A 19,116-nucleotide genomic window follows, 5' to 3' on the forward strand; every position below is an offset into this window, starting at 1 on the left:
TTGTTAGCAGAGTATGATTTTTATGACATTGTGCAGACTTAGAGTAAAGAAAAATAACCTAATACCTAGTTTTTAGGATTTCATTCTGCTCCAGAAATTTAGAAAGGAATTCAAGTGTTGGTCATCTCAGGGCCACACTTACCTCCTCTTGAAGATCCCCCTGTTACCAATCATGAAAAAAGTGAAAATGTTAAGTTGCTCAGTTGTGTCCAACTCTTGCGATCCCATGGACAGTAGCCTGCCAGGCTCCTCTGTCCATGGAATTCTGCAGGCAAGAATATTGGAGTGGGTAGCCATTCCCTCCTCCAATGATATTTCTCCTTATTTTTATGCCAAGTTTCTTAGCACCAAGGAACTCTGATTTGTATCCATTTGCTGTTTTAAAGTTATTTTTCCTGATAAAATAGGTTAATTATAGTAAAACTAAAATTTAGAAAAAAGTTATAAAGAAAGGGACACACCCACAGCTCTTTCATCTCAGAACGACTGCCTATAACATGTTAGCATTCTTCTCTTGTTCTTTTACTGCATATATGAATTTTTTTTAAAGATAATTCACATACCATCAAATTTACCCTTTTAAAGTATGCAATTCAGTGAGTTTTAGTATGTTCCCAAGTTTAGCCATCACCACTGATTCCAGAACATGTCATCAACCCAAAAGAAACCCGGTATCCCTTAGTGGTCACTCCATTTTCCTCTTCCCAGTTGACCTATGTCAATGGATTTGCCGACTCAGACATGGCACGTAAATGGAATTAAACAGTATGTGGCCTTTTCCATCTGGTTTCTTTCACTTAGTGTATTTTCATAGTTTATCCATGTTGTAGAATGTAGCAATACCCTATTCCTTTTGATGACTGAATGATATTCCACTGTGAATTTACCATATTTTGTTTTTCTGTTCATCAGTTGAGAGAGATTTGGATTTTTTCCACTTTTAAACTATTATAATAAATAGTGCTTCTATGAACATTTGTGTACGAGTTTTGTACAGACTTATGTCTCCAGTTCTCTTGGGTGTATACCTAAGAGCAGGATTGCTGGATCATACAGTAATTCTACATTTAACTTTTGGAGGAACTTTCAAACTGTTTCCCAAGGCAGTTGCATTGGTTTACCTCTCCACCAGCAGTGTATGAGGGTTCCAATTTCTTCACATCCTCACCAACACTTGTTATTGCTTATTTTAAAAATGACAATTATCCAGGAATTCCCTGATGATCTAGTAGTTAAGACTCTGTGCTCCCAAGGCAGGGGGCACAGGTTCAGTCCTTGGTTGGGGAACGAAGATCCCACATGCCTCATGGCCAAAATACCAAAACATAAAACAGAAGGAATACTGCAGAAAATTCAGTAAAGATTTTAAAGATGGTCCACATTTTTTTAAAAAAAAGTCTTAAATTACAATTATACAAGCATGTGTGAAATGACAGCGCATCGTGGTTTTCACTTGTCTTTCTCTGATAACTAGTGATGCTGGGTATCTTTACACGAGCTTATTAGCCATTTACAAATCTTCTTTGGAGAAATGTGTATCCAAATCTTTTACCCATTTTTAAATTTACAAATATTTTCTTCCATTCTGTAGAGAAATTTTTTACTTTTTTTCTTTCTTTCTTTCTTTTTTTTTTCCCAGCTGCGCTGCAACACTTGTAGGATCTTACTTCCCTGACCAGGGATTGAACCCCAGGCCATGGTGGAATCCTAACCCCTAGGCCACTGGGGAAACTCCTTCTTTTTACTTCTTTATGGTGTCTTTTGGAGCACAAATGTTTTAACTTTGATGAAGTCCAATTTATCTGTTTTTTTCTTTGGTTGCTTGTACCTTTGGATTCATATCTAAGAAACTATTGTTTAATCCAAAGTTATGAAAATTTATATCTGTACTTTAAGAGTTTTAGAGGTTTCACTCTAACTTTAGGTTTTTGATTCATTTTGAGTTAATTTTTTCACATGATGTGAGGTAGGGGTCCATCTTCATTTTTTGGCATGTGGCTATCCCATTGTCTTAGTACCATTTGTTGAAAAGACTTTTCTCTCCTCATTAAATCATCTTTGCATTCTTGTGGAAAATTAATTGTCTGTAAATGTATGGGTTTATTTCTGGACCCTCATTTCTATTCTGTTGATCTTTATATCAAGCCTGTGCCAGAACCACAGTCTTGATGATTATAACTTTGTCGTAAGTTTGGAAATTAGGAAGTGTTAGTCCTTCAACTTTGCTCATTTTCAAGAAAAAGGATCCCTGGCATTTCCACTTGAATTTTCAAATCAGCTTGTCGAGTGATGCAAAAATCCGACTAGGATTTTGATGGAGATTGTGCTGAATCTGTAGACCAATTTGGAGAGTCAGTTCAGTTCAGTCGCTCAGTCGTGTCCGACTCTTTGTGACAAAATTGCAACTGCAGCAGGCCAGGCCTCCCTGTCCATCCCAAACTCCCGGAGTTCACTCAGACTCACGTCCATCGAGTCGGTGATGCCATCCAGCCATCTCATCCTCTGTCGTCCCCTTCTCCTCCTGCCCCCAATCCCTCCCAGCATCACAGTCTTTTCCACTGACTCAACTCTTCGCATGAGGCGGCCAAAGTACTGGAGTTTCAGCTTTAGCATCAGTCCTTCCAATGAACACCCAGGACTGATCTCCTTCAGAATGGACTGGTTGGATCTGCTTGCAGTCCAAGGGACTCTCAAGAGTCTTCTCCAACACCACAGTTCAAAAGCATCAATTCTTCGGTGCTCAGCTTTCTTCACAGTCCAACTCTCACATCCATACATGACCATTGGAAAAACCATAGCCTTGACTAGACGGACATTTTTTTGGCAAAGTAATTTGGAGAGTACTGTGATCTTATTAAGTCTGACAGTCCATAAACACAGGTATTTTTCCATTTATGTAGGTCTTCTTTTGCTTCTTTCAATGCCATTTTGGAATTTTCAGTGTATAATTATCGTACTTTTTTTTGCTATATTTTGTAAATTACTAAGTGTTTTATTTATTTTTGATGCCATAGTCGATTAATTTTTTAACATAGATGGCTCTTACTATTTAGGGACCAGTTTGTACCTGCTTTTTTCACTTCAATCATATCATAGACATTTCCCCCAAATTATTAAGAATCCTTCTTCAAATTCATTTTTTAAGACTATGTATTAGTGCACTGTATAGTTCCACTCTTTGAGCAAACTCTGGGAGATAGTGAAGGATGGGGAACCTGGTGTGCTGCAGTTCAAGGGGTCACAGAGTCAGACATGACTCAGTGACTGGGCAGTAAGCAACAGTGGTTCCATTGTAAGTTATTTAGCCATTCTCCTGTTGTGGGATATTTAGGTTCTTTACATTCCCCCCCCCCCCATTTTATAAATATTCCTGTAATAAATATTTCTGCTGAGCTTTCTATGTCTGCATTTCAGATTGTTTTCTTATAAGTAGTCATGGCCCCTTCCACTACGAAAGAACACAGCAAGAAGTTGCCAGATATGAATCAGGAAAAGGGCCCTCACCAGAAGGTCATCAACCTGGTGTCTTGATCTTGGACTTCCCAGCATTCAGAACTTGGAGGGGCCAAGATGGAGGAGTAGAAAGACCCCCAAGCTTACCTTATAAATAGTCATGTATTCTTGCTCTCTCATAATGGCTTTTATTTTGTACAACTCTTGTGATAAGTTTGAATCCCCTGAAATTTCGAACTCCTGGAGGCCCATTTCTTCTTTGGCAACCTCACATAGCCCCCAGGGACAGGCCTGCAGGGGCCCTGACTTCTCCTCTTACCCCCAGCACTGTGTTCCGACCTTGCCACAGCTCTCATCACTCACTGATATTAGTTCACGGTAACTTGTTACACCCCCACATGATCGAGAAGCCCAACAGAACAAGGGCTGGACCTTTAGTCCTTGGTCTATAGAAGACCCTTAATAAATGTTTATCAACTGAGTGAGCCAGGCAGAGCAGGAGTTCAAGTTCCTAGGCCAGACTCGGAATCTTGAGTCAACAAGTTATGTTGTTGTTGTTGCTGTTCAGTTGCTCCGACTGAACAAGTCATCTCTGACTCTTTGCGACCCCATGGACCGCAGCATGCCAGGCTTCCCTGTCCTTCACTATCTCCCGGCGTTTGTTCAAACTCATGTCTGTCAAGTGGATGGTACCGTCCAACCATTTCATTCTCTGTTGCCCCCTTCTCCTCCTGCCCTCAATCTTTCCCAGCATCAGGGTCTTTTCCAAGAGTTGGTTCTTCTCATCAGGTGGCCAAAGTACTGGAGCTTCAGTTTCAGCATTAGTCCTTATAATGAATACCCAGGGCTGATCTCCTTTAGGATGGACTGGTTGGATCTCCTTGCAGTCCAAGGGACTCTCAAGAGCCTTCTCCAACACCACAGTTTGAAAGCATCAATTCTTTGGTACTCAGCTTTCTTTATAGTCCAACTCTCACATCCATACATGACTACTGGAAAAACCATAGCTTTGAGTATATAGACCTTTACAGGAAAGCGATGTCTCTGCTTTTTAATATGCAGTCTAGTTTTGTCATAGCTTTTCTTCCAAGTAGCAAGTGTCTTTTAATTTCATGGCTGCAGTCATTGTTTGCAGTCATTTTGGAGTCCAAGAAAACGAAGTCTGTCACTATTTCCATTCCCCACCCCCCCCCCATCTATTTGCCATTAACTGATGGGACTGGATGCCATGATCTTAGTTTTCTGAATGTTCAATTCAACAAATTATGGCCATTAGGTTTTCAGAATGGCCAACAAAGAGTATGCTGAACAGAAATTGTGGGCTGAAAAGGGCCCTTGCCCTGTTCATGAGTTTTCAAACTTCTTTTATGACCACAGTATAATATGTAATATTAGATAGACAGGGGAGATAGAGTGAGGAAATGGTGGAAAGTGAAACCCTATCTATGGAATTTTCTCAGTGGCTCCTGAGACACTACAATAAAACCGAGTTTGTAAAGATGACTGCACTAGTCCAACATTCTAATTTTATGGACCAGGGAAAGGTTGCTCTTGAGCAGGAAAAGGACTCAGATCTGACTGCCATTCACGAAATGTCCCTCTATTGAATCCAACCTCTGAACAGTATGTTTGAAGCATTCCACATCACTTATGAAAGCATCTAAAAGCCCACTAACCAAGATCCATTGTTTAAGGTATTGTTCCCATGTAGCATATTTTTAAAGTAAAATTAATTTCATGTAAAAAAAAAAAACTCACTGGAATGAGGTAGTATGACATACTGGGCAATTGTGACAAAGCTTGAGTGAAATGGCAGCTTTTCTCTTTGAAGATCCTAGGGGGCGCTAAGTTACCGTAAATATTGATATAGGGACGCAAATAAGGGAAAACTTTTTTTCCCTTCAGATTTTAGTTCCTGGGTGGCTCAGTGGACCCTAAGAACCCTAAGAGAGGATGTGCAACTTCTCTTGCTGACCTCTTTGCAATATGTTCTTTCCCTCTCCTGCTCAATGGATTCTCATACTTACAAGGCAAGTCTGAACTCCTCAACCTATCATGCATTCCGGGATTTTGCCTCTCCAGTCCCACTCGAGCTTCCAACTTTGCTTGGGCTAGACAAAGTGCTCCTCGAAGTCAGGACTCGTCTCTTATGCATTTTTGTATCACCAGTACCAAAGAACAGGTCCTGGCACACAGTGGTGAATCAAAATGTGTTCGATGAACCTATTGAAACCTCTTACCTCTAGGATTTTATTTAAAAAAAAAAAAAAACTGTCCCCGTAGGCTGAGTATTCATCCCCTGAATTATTAATCACCTCAGAGGTACTACCTCCTTCTCTGCCTCCACGAATCTCTCAGGCCATTCTCAATGCTTTCACCTAAATTTTTCCTTTCTCGTATTTGTGCCTGGGACTAGTCAATGTCGGACCCAAAGCTATTCTCCGAACCCCAACAGAGCCAGGTTGGACTGAAGTCCCTTAGCTGCTCAGGGCCTGCTGGGAGGCAATAAGTAGAATACCACTCGAATCTCCAGAAAAGGGCTCGCTCTGCGGCGGAGTTTCTATGGCAACCATATGGCTAGCCTGCCTCTCCGATATAGTTTCTCTGGGAACCAGAGACTCAGTTCCAGCGTGCATCTCTATGGTTTCCACAGCCTAGAAGGGTCGAAACAGCACTTCCGGGAAGATGGCCGCGCACAAGTCACGTTTGTTACATGTTTCTGCGGAGAGGATCTCGCCATGACGGTAAGTGGCTACAGTCCCCCGAATGGTGACTGTCATAGCCCGGGTTCAGGGGCAAATGTGACAGAAAGAGAATAGTTCTACTCAAGTGAAGCTGCGGTCGGAGGGCTGGAGTTTTAACCTCCACAGAAAGGAACCCTAGGGAAAGGAGCCAGCTCTTAAGAACCTCTGTAAGAATGGTAGCCCAGGGCCCCTTCTCCAGAAAACTCACGTTGACTGGAAAGAAGACAGTTCCTGAAAATGTGCTCCCAGCCTTCGCAAAGACTGCGGAGCACAGCCTGGGATCTAGCTTCTGTCCACAGTTACCTGTTCTAGGTCGGTTAAGGAAATTCCTACCTGTGTCATTCAGTTCAACAATTAAGGACTGAACGCACTCAGGAGCTGCATTAAGTGCATCAGGGATTGCGGAATAAGACTAAGCATAGGCTGTGGTATATAATATAATTTCGAATTAATGCGACAAGGCATAGGCTGTGGTAAGTCTTAGAGTTTAAAGCGTAAATGGCTATGAGCCTGTGTGTAGTGATTGAGAACACCAGTTCTGGAGTGCCTGAGATCCTAGATCCGCTACTTAACCAGCTATTTGATTTGTGCAAGTAGCTAAACTTCTCAGTGCCATTTCTTCAGTTGTAAGTTACAGTAAAAACACCTCCTGGGAATTCCCTGGTGGTCCAGTGGTTGGGACTCTGCACCTTCACTGCGGAGGGCTAGAGTTCAGTCCGTGGTTGGGGAACTAGGATCCTGCAAGGAACCTGGGGCAGCCAAAACAAAAACCCAAAACACCACCCTGTGGGGTTGTTGGAAGGATTAAATGAGATAATATGCGTGAAACGGCAACATGCTGGCACTGAGTAAATGCATAAGTGTTAGTTGTTTTTGTTATAATAGATCAGAAATAACTTCTGAGAAGAGGCAGAGTTTTGAAGTGTCCTTAAAGCCCTCAGTGTTTGAATTTTATTTCTCTTGCAGTATCAAGAAGCAGGATAGGGTAATTTCTTCACTCAATGCTTCTCTGTTGGGACTCTCAGGGTGAAAGTTATGTTTTCAGGTAATCATCCTTCAACGTAGAAGTGTGAACAGAAATATGAGTCACCCTAAATTTGCTACTTTTCATATCTAACCAGACTAGTCATCATTCTTAAGCTTAATATGTAATGTTTAGGAGGGGTAGGTAACTTAACGATGTGTCTGATTTTTTTACTAGCGTACTTAGTAAACCTTCTTAAACACAAATGAAAATTTTAGCCTTCAAAGTCCTCACTTGGGGAGGCTAGAGGCTTACTCCAGTGGTGCCGTTGCTGTTGTTCAGTTGCTGAGTTGTGTCTGACTCTCTGTAACCCCATGGACTGGAACCCAACAGGTTCCTCTGTCCATGGGATTTTCTAGGCAAGAATACTGGAATGGGTTGCCATTTCCTTCTCCAAGGGATCTTCCCAGACAAGGGAGCAAACCTGCGTCTCTTGTATTGGCAATCTGATTCTTTACCACTGAGCCATCAGGGAAGCCCCAGTTTTGCCATTAATCAACTTTTAAAATGGTTCTGCAATGCCTCTAATAAGTGATCTTAATACAAAAGTTAACTTTAGTAACTCAAAGCAGCAGTGATTGTCTTAGTTTTGAATGTCTGTGTAATAAGCCATCTTAACCATTTCAAGGCAAATTTTGATATATAAGTTCAGTTCAGTTCAGTCGCTCAGTCGTGTCTGACTCTTTGTGACCCCATGAACTGAAGCACTCCAGGCACCAACTCCCGGAGTCCACCCAAACCCATGTCCATTGTGTCGGTGATGCCATCCAACCATCTCATCCTCTGTCCTCCCCTTCTCCTCTGGCCCTCAGTCTTTCCCAGCATCAGGGTCTTTTCAAATGAGTCAGCTTTCCGCATCAGGTGGGTTCAGCTTCAACATCAGTCCCTCCAATGAAGTTGGATAATGGCATTGTGGAGTCCAAAAAGGAGGAACACCTGAATGACTAAAAAGAAATGCAGCTACAGTGGGCCCTTGAACAGCATGAGTTTGAACTGCATGGGTCCACTTATATGTGGATTTTTTTCAATAAATACTACAGTAGTATCATCGTGGTTAGGGCATGTGGAAGGCTGAATATAGAATTTGGGTTGTGGTATCAATGGCAGGTCCTAAAACAAGTCCCCCGCTGATAACTAAGGGATGACTGTAGCTGGGAATGTAATAGAAGCAGGGCTACTATACAGTCATGCATCCTGGGCTCATATTTCTAGCTGCATCTCTTACCAGCTGTATAAGAAACCAGGCAAGAAACCGAGACTTTATTTTTCTCCTCTATAAAATAAGGATATATTATCTATATCTGTAAGACAGATATCTGTCTTACAGAACTGTCAGGGTTAAATGAGACAGTATAATAGTATGTGTAATCCTCCTGTTAAATATAAGAGCACCTTTCCAAGCTGGACAGTTTCAAAAAGGGTGCTCCAACATGACAGAAAGACCGTGGTGGTGAAGCCCCCACACCAAGTAAGAGGACAGTGTAAATGCTGGGCACAGGTATAGGATACAGGCTCTATTAAGCACTGCTGTCTTATAACTGGAGGAGGAGATGGCAACCCACTCCAGTATTCTTGCTGGGAGAACCCCATGGGCAGAGGAACCTCGCGGGCTACAGACCAAAGGGTCACAAAGAATCACACAGCTGAGCACAGACAGACATCACTCAGGTTAACAAACATCTCATTGCTTTGCTTTGTTTTTAACATGGTAATAAATCATGGGAGATGTTGTCAGGTAGCAGTAAAGAGTGGGAATTCTGCAGACCAGCTGCCTGAGTTTGAATTCTACATGCATCAGCTGTGTGACCTTGAGCAAGTCACCTAACCTCTTTAGGCTTTAGTTTCCTCATCTGTACAAAAGGGTAGTAATACTTTCCTGAATGCAAAGTTTAGGAAATCTTCCTGGACTGGGACGATTACATGAAATGATCCATGCAAAGCCTCAGCAAAGCCCAGCGTGTGGTGCGCTCTCCATAAATTTAGGTATTGTCGTTAATATCGGTCCTCCTTGACTCTCAGCATGTTGACCTCTCAGTGGTCAGGGAGCTCCCTAAGGACCAGGCCTCCCAGCTCGGTCTCGGCTTCAGCTCCAGGAAAGAATTCTTCTAAGAGCAGTCAGGACGGATTTGGTACATGATTTGAGCACTTTCTCCTCTGCTCTTAAAGGGATGACAGTGACTGCTTCTTCTCCAGTGAGAGCCTGAAGACAGTGACTTTTCTCACCATGAGTATCACCCCCGAGGTCAAGAGTCGGGGGATGAAGTTTGCTGAGGAGCAGTTGCTAAAGCATGGATGGACTCAAGGTGATTCCCCTGGGGCCCCTTCCACATCCCCAACTCCCTCACTACCCTGTGCCCAGGGGAGAGGCATTATCCTGGATTAACCTCTATGTAGTCTGTTCAATGGAAGAGGAAAAGTTAAAGAGAAAATTTGCAGAAGAAAATTGCTGACATTTCCAGAAAAGGGAAGAAATATGACTGTGGATAGTGAAAAGGAAGTGGCTTAGAGAACTGGGAGTGGGAAAGAGATGACCTCTGTCCTGAGAGAATTATGGGAAAAGAGAGTTTGGGCTCAAAGACATGCAGACCGTATGGAGAGGTACTAGAAAGAGTGGAACTGGGAGGGTTTCTGAGAGGGACAGGGCACGCCCAATGCTAGGTGTGTGGAATGACAAGGAGTGACATGTGCCAGGGTTGCTTTGTGAGGGCTTAGGGCAGGCAGTGGAATAAGCCAGGTCGTTCGCTGTCTTCTGCAGGCAAAGGCCTGGGCCGGAAGGAGAATGGTATCACCCAGGCCCTCAGGGTGACGCTGAAGCAGGACACTTATGGGGTAAGACTGGACAGACTGCGGGAGGTCAGTGGGGATGGGAGATGGGGGCCTTGAAAATAGGGTGAGGGAGGGGAATGACAAGCCCTGAGTTCACATTTCTCTGGCAGGTGGGACACGACCCTGCCAAGGAGTTCACAAATCACTGGTGGAATGATCTGTTCAACAAGACTGCAGCCAACTTGGTGGTGGAAACTCGACAGGTATAAGATCTAATAGTAGGCATGTAAAACACGAGGGCCTGGGACACGGGATGAGGGAGACGTGGCACCCACTCACACATACTTCCCCCAGGACGGAGTACAGATAAGACGCCTATCTAAGGAGACCACCCGCCAGGATCACGCCAAGCCCAACTTGCTGTATCAGAAGTTTGTGAAGGTATTAGAGGCTGGGGGTGAGAGGGCTCACCCTTTCCCCTTCCCTGGTCTCTTGGGGTCTGAACAATTGCCTTGCATGCCCTACCTGTTCTCAGGACTGTCCTAAGTGGGGTCCTGGGACTAACCTCGCTGTTGCTGACCCAGACTGCCCAGATCCTCAGCAAGAATTGAAATCTTCAGGCTGCATGGATCCCTGCCATCTGCTGAGGGGGCTGCAACAGGGAGTGGGAGGTGGGGGACAGTCAGGAGCTGCCAGAGGACAGCAGGGCGGGGACATCTATTTCAAAGGACTGAGAAGCCAGAGGAGACCTGAGAGATTATTGGACCCATTGTCTTTTTGCAGATGTGGCCAGAAGGGGCGAGGTGGCTCACTGAAGAGCCCACAGGCGGCTAGTGACAATAAAAGCCTGTTCTAGCCTAGGACTAGAACCCAGGTGTTCAGACTTCCCTTTTCTGGCGTGCCAATGGAAGAGAGCTGACATTTAACCATCTTCCATTACCTGCTTAAGGGCTCTGCATGTTATCCAGCAGATCTCTCCCATTCATCCTGTGGCCATCTTCGGCCCCAGTTCAGACCATCATCTCCTGCATGATTTCTTTCACAGCCTCATAACTAGCTAGGCTCCTCACTCTAGTCTCAATCCCCATGCCAATCAGTTCATCCTCCACAAAGCATCCAGAGTGTTCTCTGTAAAACACAAGTTTCACTGTGTCACTGGCTCCTCCTCGACCTAGGATGACACAGTCTGCAGGTGTCAGACTGACTCGGATGGCCCTTCAGGCCTTGTCCTCGCCTTCTTCCCTAGCCTGTTTCTTGCCACTTCTCAGGACCTCTATCTACACTTTAGCCAGATTGATTCTGATTCTTTTTCAGGTACCATGTTTTTTCACCTTCAGATTTTTGCATATGCTCCCTCTGTCTGGGACATTCTGCTGTCTGGGACATACCTGCTGACCTTTTCCTTGTCTTTCAAAGCCGAGTTAGTTGTAGGAACTATTCCCCAAAGCCTGAAGCCTGAGTCAGGTACCCCTCCTCTAGCAGAGATAATTGTTGTTTAGTCACTAAGTCATGTCGGACTTTTTGGGGACACTATGGACTGTAGTCCGCCAGTATTTTCTTCATAATTGCCTACATTCTGCCACATCTCCTTCCCTGTTAACCACGTAGGATCTATGTTGGCTGCACCCATCTCATTCTTATTCCACTCTGTATCCCCAGCCTTTTAATCCATAGTAGGTTCTTAACCTGGTTAAATAAAGAACTGTGCGTAGGTATTGGGGCAGAGCCGGGGGGCGCACAGGTTGTGAAAAGAACCATCTTTATTGTCTGTTGCTAGAACCATGAGATGACTGCCAGGGGGCACTTGTCCCACTGTGAAGACCTGATGACCCAAGCACTTGTCCCTCCCTTCTCCTTGTTTTGCCCACTAGCTGGCTGGCTGTGGGCCAGGGAGCCAGGACTGCCCTGCCCCACCCAATCCCAACTGCAGCCCACTTCCTGCCCAAGTTGACATATGCAGGTTGGCACACCTCTGTGGAGGTCTGTAAGGAGTGATGTCGAGGGCTGACAGATTTATGCCTCTGGCTACTTAAGATGGTGGTTGGGAGTGGTTTCCAGAGGGAGGTGGGATGACGGTGGTGTTGAGTGGGCCTTGTCCATCCCCACGATTCCTCCTTCTAGACGGCCACACTGACTTCAAGTGGGGAGAAGCCAGACAAGGACTGGGAAAGCTGCAGTGATGACGACAGCCAGGAGCCCAAGCCTCCAAATGTGTGAGACTTCTTTCTAGTGCTGGGGCATATGGGAGGAGATGCCTTCAAATCTCAGAAGAAAGGACCAGTATAATGCTTGACTGTGGTCTTCTTGGGGGGTGGAACTGTTGTACTAATCTTTGGCACTTCCAGGTCCTGAATAGGAATTCATTGGTGAATGTTTTAGAGGGGAGGAGAGGTCAAGCCTTTCCACCACTTGTAATTCCTGATTCCCACCCCTCTCCAACAGTCTGACCGATGAGATGCTACTCCAGGCCTGCGAGGGACGAACAGCACACAAGTAAGTAGTGGTTGGCTTCTTGGGCTCCCTTCTGTTCTCCCATCACAAGCCCACCATTGAGGGTGGCCTGTGCCACTCTTTTCACCCCAGAGGAAATGATTCCTACTCTTTGCCCATTTCTGAAGCTGCCTGAAGATAGGTAGCTCCTCCTTACCAACTTTTCCTGCAGTCTCAAAGATTAAACCTCTTTTCCCTGATAGTCTCCCTCTGACTTGGGCCCCATCTATTTCAGGGCTGCCCGTCTTGGGATCACAATGAAAGCTAAGCTTGCTCGCTTAGAGGCCCAGGAGCAGGCCTTCCTGGCTCGGCTCAAAGGCCAGGACCCTGGGGTCCCTCAACTGCAGTCTGAGAGCAAGCCCTCCAAAAAAAAGAAAAAGAAAAGGAAGCAGAAAGAGGAGGAAGAGGCTACAGCAACTGAAAGGAGTGCAGAAGAGTACTCAGAACACACTGACAAGAGCATCAGAAAAAGCAAGAAGAAGAAAAGACGGCATCAAGAAGAAAGAGTCACAGATCAGAGAGAGGGCACAGCTACAGAAAATGAGGAAGAGACCACAAGAACAGGTGGGCTTGGGGAATTGAAAAACAGAGAGCACGTCGACCGGTCCCTCAGGAAAAAGAAGAGGAGGGGGCAGCACCATGAAGAGGAGAAGGCGGAGCTGGCGATCTTAGATAGTGAGGGAGGCAAGGTGGCTGTCAGTGGAGTCGAGACAGAGGAAGCAGAGAGGAGAGTATACACTCACCCATGCGGCAGAAGCAAGAAGAGGCGGCAGCATGAGGAAGAAGACTTGAACACAGAGGATGAAGAAGTTGAAGAGGCTCTCATAGATAGTGGGACCAGAGAAGCAGAAAGCAGATCGTGCAGTGATCAGAAAAGGGGGAGAAGCAAGAAGAAAAGACGGCAGTATCAGGAGGAGGAAGTCTTGGATGGACCTGGAGTCAACACTGCGCAGAAGGCAAAAAAGAAGAAACAGAAGAAGAGAGACTGAAGGCCAGGCCACGGCGGGGCCCGACTGATGCCCCTGCAGGAGCTGAGGCCTCAGGGGCCTGAGCTGACGCAGTCTTAGGCACCCTCTCAGCGAGGAGTCCCTCCTGAACACTGAACATTCCTCCTGAGGAGGAATCAGCTGTGGAGCAACAGTCCGCTGAGAGGAGAGTGGTAGTGCCGTGTCTGAGTCGAGGGAGAGGCAAGTCCCCCTTACAGCATCTAACCCAGAAATGGTGCACTCAGGCACCTGCACGGGCCAGGCAGCTAAGGGACCAGGATGCAGGGAGCTGTGGCAATGGGAATGCAGACATCTGAAGAGACATCTTGGCTAAAAGAAGCTGAAAATGTAGATCTATGGAAAATATACTGATTTTTTATTTTGAAGGCTAAGAAAAACATGTAAATTCAGCCCATAGATTGCCAGTTTCTAACTATACCAAATTGAATAAACATCAGCTTGGTCTTCTAGCCTGTAGATAAGTTGTGACTGTCATCTCCATTCTCAGCCCGGGAAGGTCTTAAATACAAATTAGTTTCCTTAGAGGCCTCTGAAGAAATTCCTTCTAAGTCTGGTAGTCTTGCTATGCTGTTAAGTGGAAAGAGAGAGTTCACAGAACCTCACTCAGCTCCCTGTCTGCATCCCTAATAAGAACTCTGTGTGTGTAAAGGACGCACACCTCAGCTGGGAGCCTTTTTCAGCATCTTAAAGTCAACTGTCATTGCCCGCAAATGCCATAGAAACCTCTCATGCATATATTTCTCCCAGAAAGAGTGCGCTATCTCTCCAGAGTTGCTCTCTGGCTGTGCCATCTCTTAATCGTTATTGTCAGAAGAGCTCCTAGGACTCCACAGTTCTGGGAGAGAGGTACTAAGTCTTTATTGAAAAGAATGCCCCCCCACCTTCTCTCACTGCAGACGATAGACACATTCGGTGTCAGGGTAGGGTGGCAGGTTCAGCTGGTACTTCTTTTCCAGAGCAGGTGGCACGAAGCGACCCCCCAGGTAGTGGTAACGACCAGTAAACTGGGTTGCAGACTTTTTGGGTGCTGTCAGGGAGATGAGCAAGTCTGGCTGGATCCCTCCAGAGCTTCCCTTCTCCACGTCCCATCCTGAAAAGGTGGTAGTAGTCAGAGCAGAAGGGACCAAGATGTCCAGTCCCCTTCCACACCTTGCTCTGGTCTAATCTTAAAGGAGTGGGAAGCCCCCTGGGTCACTCCATGAGGAAATCATGTCCTTGGAGCTGCACGTACTCCTGGGCTCTGGTCTCACAGTCAACATGTAAAGGGCATTCCTAAACTCTTTGTTCTTCAGCCCTACTTTGGCTCTGTTCTGCACCTCTAGACTCTGAACCTTGAATCAGAAACAAGAACTCCTAGGTACCTACCTACCTCAAGACAGGGCAGGGCCCTGATCCCCCCAACCTCCTTGGACCCAGCACCTGATGGAATGTCGATGCTTGCAATGGGCACAGTGAGTCCATTCAGGACGCTCAGGATGCTGCGGAATGGCTCCCGAACCTCACCCGTGAAGCTGAAGCCAAAGATGGCATCCACCACCAGCTCATACAGTTCATCAATCAGCATCGGCTGTGGTAGAGCAGGAGAAGGAGAAGATGTCAGAGCTAGCAGCTTCATAAAGAACCCTTAACAGCAAAGGGCTGTCCTCTGTACCCAAAGGCCATAGGCACAGGGAGAATTTTAATCTCATTCAAATGGCATTCTGAGGCCTGGAGTTCAGTGCAAGTCACTGATTGAGGTCAAGCTGAGTCCAGTCACATTTTCCGCTCTGAGTGTCTGCCAACCACTGGAGAGGCTACAGTGTAGGACAGCCCAAGACCTGGAGTCAGGAGGGACAGGCTCTGGCCTTGCCTCTGCTGTGAACTGATGTGTGACTTTGGACAAATCACTTAACCTTCTTTTGCATCTCAGTCTCTTCATCTGTAAAATGTGCTAAGGAATTTTAAAACGTTCTCAAGTTACCCATTCCTAAATCCATCATCTGAAGAAAGGGTTTAGGATAAGGATAAGGTAGTCACTTCAGTTCCCAAGACAGGCACATAATGTATTTACCACATGCTAGGGGAAGAGGAATTGGCTACAGTGTGGAAAGAGTGACCAGGGGAGATGAAGGGGAAATAAAGCTTTATTTATTTCCCCTGGCAACTCATAAATGGAGCACACCCTATGACACCAATTTCATTCAGGTAGCATACTTTAGGCCCCTGTGTCAGGCACTCTCCCTGCCCTCTAAGAGTTAATCTAGAGAGGAAGAGTCCTAAGTGAGCTCAGCCTGGAAAGGCGAGGGAAGAGCAGGATGCAGGCAGCAGTAGTGAGGAGGGCAGTGAACAGGAGCCACCTACCTCTGGGGGCATTTCACCAAGGAAGGGGATGTCCATTTTCTGGCACTGGGTCACCAGTGCAGTGAAAAGTGGCTTGTTAGGCCTTTTAGGGTAATAGATGGTTGGCTGGTAGCCCTATGAGGAAAGGAAGGGGGTTAAGTCAAGCCCAGGTCTTGGAAACCTCTCCCCCACAGCCCTTCCCTGCGTACTCACAAAGAGTTTGAGGTGTCGAGCACAGACCAGGCCATCTCCTCCGTTATTCCCAGGGCCACAGATGACCAGGACGGTAGGGGGGCTCCTGGACAAGGACGTGGGGGGATATGCCTGGAGGCAGAGACAAAGGGGATTCAGAGGGGGCTTTGGGCAGTGACAGACCAGGCTTGGCCTGGCCGTCCCTCCCCTCACTTCGTTGTGCCTAGGCCAGGGGGGCTTGTACATTGGCTTGCCCCAAAGGTCGAGAGTTGTGCCACTGACCTTGGCAATGGCTGTGGCACAGCTCAGACCGGCCAGCTCCATAAGTTGGTCCACGCTGAACTGGTACTCATTAAACAGCTCCTGGTCCACGGCTTGGGCCTCCTCCTGGCTGAGGAAACCCACGGCCTGAGTCCCCACCCCTCAGGTGCTCCCTCACGCGGGCGGCATGGCCGCCCCAGGTCCCGCCCCCTTGGGTTCCACCCAAGTCCTACGCCCCGCTTGCCCGCTCAGAACCTCGCCTACCTCAGGTACTTCACTGCTGAACTCGCCATGACTTCTGAGTCCCCGCGGCCACCCGAGATCGGTCGCTGCGGCACCCACCAAGTGGCTCCTGCGCGACAGGAGCCGGCCTGGACTCTGACGCGTGACAGGCGCGAGCCTGCAACCAGCAGCCCGAGCCCCAGAAGCGCCCGCAAACCGGACATCCAGCTAGCCAGGAGGGAGCCCGCTGGCCCGCCCGGCGCATGCGCAGCACTTAGCCCTGCCCCCGAGGGGCCGGGCCCGCACGCACCCTTGCCGGAAGCGGTCCTAGGACTGGCAACTCCGCCGCTTCTCCCCTTGTTACCGTGCGCGCCAACGCCCGGGTGCCTTCCCACCCCGGCCCCTCCTCCGTCAGGGCGTCCGGTCTTACGGTCTGGGTCCCTGCCCATCGCCGGAGCATTTTCATATTGCCTCACAAATGACCCGAAGTGCTTTGCTCTTAAGCGCCCGTCGATAATAATTCTTCATTTCTTCATGTTTTTGTGTAGCAGTTCTGTTACTACTAAGCTGTATAGCACAGCAGTTAACCCGGGTTCCTGCCCTACCACCTACTGAGTGAACTTGGCTCTCTAGATTTGTTGCCTGTCTATAAAATGGGATACGAGTACATATGGGGCTGTATTCTATGCAAAGCCGTAGACAGTGTCAGGCACATAGGGCTCAATAAGTGAATGTTCTTATTAACACTACTAAGCGTTTCATATAACTTGGGACTCCTCTCCCCACTAAATTAGCCTCGCCTATCTCTGCTTACCTGGCTTCCCAGGTAAAGAACCCGCCTGCCAATGCAGGAGAAGTAAGAGAGGCGAGTTGGATCCCTGGATGGGGAAGATCTCCTGGAGAAGGAAATGGCAACCTACTTCAGTATTCTTGAATCCCACGGACAGAGGAGCCTGGCAGGCCACAGTCCATGGGGTCACAGAGTCAGATACGACTTAGCGACTAAACAACAACAGGATCGAGGCGGGTGTTTTTATGCTAGTTTATTCTTTTTCTGTAACATGAATTCCATTCCTGGCTAGTTCACTGAGAAAAGCAAAAACCCCTCCTACTTTAAAAGAAAAAATTATTTATTTCGGCTGTGCTGAGTCTTTATTGCTGAGTCTGAATACGGGTTTTTCCTTATTCACAGCGAGGGGCTGGGGAGGGGGGGAGCTACTCTAGTTGCAACGCTTGGACTTTTCATTGCAGTTGCTTCTCTTGTTTCAGAGTCCGGGCTTTAGGGCACGCAGGTTTCAGTAGTTTGCGGTTCCTGGGCTCAGTAGTTGTGGTTCCCCAGCTCTAGAGCACAGGCTCAGTAGTTTTGGCACGTGGGCTGAGTTACTCTGCACCATGTGGGATCTTTCTGGACCAGGGATCGAACCCATGTCTTCTGCATTGGCAGGCAGATTCTTTACCACTGAGCCACAAGAGAAGCCAGAACCCCTCTTACTTTTAAGTATTCCTCTGATGCTGTGTAGTGCTGTGCTCAGTCGTGTCTGACTGCAACCCCATGGATTGTAGCCCACCAGGCTCCTCTGTCAATGGGATTTTTCAGGCAAGAATACTGGAATGGGAGGCCATTTTCCTTCTCCAGGGGCTCTTCCCAACCCAGGGATGGAACCAGTGTCTCCTGTGTCTCCTGCATCACAAGCAGATTATTTAGTTATCCACTGAGCCATCTGGGAAGCCCATTCCTCTGATAGTCTCCTTTTTTTATTATAAGAGGCTTATGATCGTCTGTGGGTTGTACTTTGCCTTCATCTATGTTTATTTTACATGTCTGATGTGGAAAATTGAATGTATCAGACTGTGATTGTGATGGAAAATTGCTTTGGTTAGACTATGTTTGTGGTTCACTCATCCTTGTTTTTTAGTTTATTCATCTTAATTGAAATAGAGTTTACATTACAATTGCATAATCTTATCTAAGACTTCACTAATTTTGTTTTATAGCTTCACCAGTATATAAGTAGCTTCACTTTTATATATTAGTCATGACTTAGTGACTAAACAACAAGACTCCCTACAGGCCTACTTGAGAAAATTAGTCAATTCTGAAGATTCATTTCCAAAACATAATGTGAAGAATGTTTCTTTGACATAGATAACATTTTGAGTATATGTACCCAGTGCTGACGTGAGTCTTCTCATTTTATCCTTACAACAACTGTTATTATCCCTATTTCACAGATGAGGAAGTGAGAGTGTTAGTCACTCAGTAGTGTCTGATTCTTTGCAACCCCATGGACTGTAGCCGGCCAGGTTCCTCTGTCCATGGAATTCTCCAGGCAAGAATATTGGAGTAGGTGCCGTTCCCCTCCCCAGGGGATCTTCCTGACCCAGGAATTAAGCCTGGGTCTCCTGCACTGAAGGCGGATTAGGAAACTGAGGCTCAAAGATGTTTAATGATATGTCCAGTGATACACTGATAGCTATCAGTGGAGATAGGACCCAAGCAGCTTGACCTAAAGTCTGAAGTCTTAAGCATTATTCTATGCTGAAATGCCTCTCCAAATGCAGAGCTATATATCTGAAGCTATATATCTGAAGTCAGCAGTTATCAACTGCTGACTTCATTCAGATGAGATGTAACTAT

General features: G+C 46.4%; 2 protein-coding genes across 6 annotated transcripts; one reads left to right on the forward strand and one right to left on the reverse strand.

The window, feature by feature from the left end:
- The first annotated feature begins 6,068 nt into the window (after positions 1-6,068).
- GPATCH4 (G-patch domain containing 4) lies at positions 6,069-13,940 on the forward strand. 3 transcript variants are annotated; one of them, XM_006051970.4, is made up of 8 exons: positions 6,069-6,197; positions 9,388-9,524; positions 9,977-10,050; positions 10,158-10,250; positions 10,342-10,428; positions 12,109-12,200; positions 12,430-12,480; positions 12,713-13,940. In XM_006051970.4, exons 2-8 carry the CDS (start codon positions 9,446-9,448, stop codon positions 13,464-13,466), a joined length of 1,230 nt encoding a protein of 409 aa, XP_006052032.2. In that variant the 5' UTR covers positions 6,069-6,197; positions 9,388-9,445; the 3' UTR covers positions 13,467-13,940. The 3 variants fall into 3 exon arrangements, with proteins under 3 accessions (XP_006052032.2, XP_025143441.2, XP_044800158.2); XM_025287656.3 differs by having other exon boundaries at positions 6,078-6,197; positions 9,415-9,524; XM_044944223.2 differs by lacking the exon at positions 6,069-6,197 and adding an exon at positions 7,164-7,242.
- On the reverse strand, positions 11,736-16,778 carry NAXE (NAD(P)HX epimerase). Of its 3 annotated transcripts, none has more exons than XM_025287659.3 (7): positions 16,521-16,778; positions 16,278-16,386; positions 16,017-16,127; positions 15,825-15,938; positions 14,904-15,051; positions 14,366-14,574; positions 11,736-12,335 (listed from the first exon to the last, which is right to left on the reverse strand). In XM_025287659.3, exons 1-6 carry the CDS (start codon positions 16,700-16,702, stop codon positions 14,372-14,374), a joined length of 867 nt encoding a protein of 288 aa, XP_025143444.3. In that variant the 5' UTR covers positions 16,703-16,778; the 3' UTR covers positions 11,736-12,335; positions 14,366-14,371. The 3 variants fall into 3 exon arrangements, with proteins under 3 accessions (XP_025143444.3, XP_006052031.3, XP_025143442.3); XM_006051969.4 differs by lacking the exon at positions 11,736-12,335 and adding an exon at positions 13,817-14,051; XM_025287657.3 differs by lacking the exon at positions 11,736-12,335 and having other exon boundaries at positions 14,318-14,574; positions 16,521-16,777.
- Between the last annotated feature and the right edge of the window lie 2,338 nt (positions 16,779-19,116).

This window comes from Bubalus bubalis, chromosome 6, assembly GCF_019923935.1.
Source record: "Bubalus bubalis isolate 160015118507 breed Murrah chromosome 6, NDDB_SH_1, whole genome shotgun sequence".
NCBI classification, from domain to species: domain Eukaryota; kingdom Metazoa; phylum Chordata; class Mammalia; order Artiodactyla; family Bovidae; genus Bubalus; species Bubalus bubalis.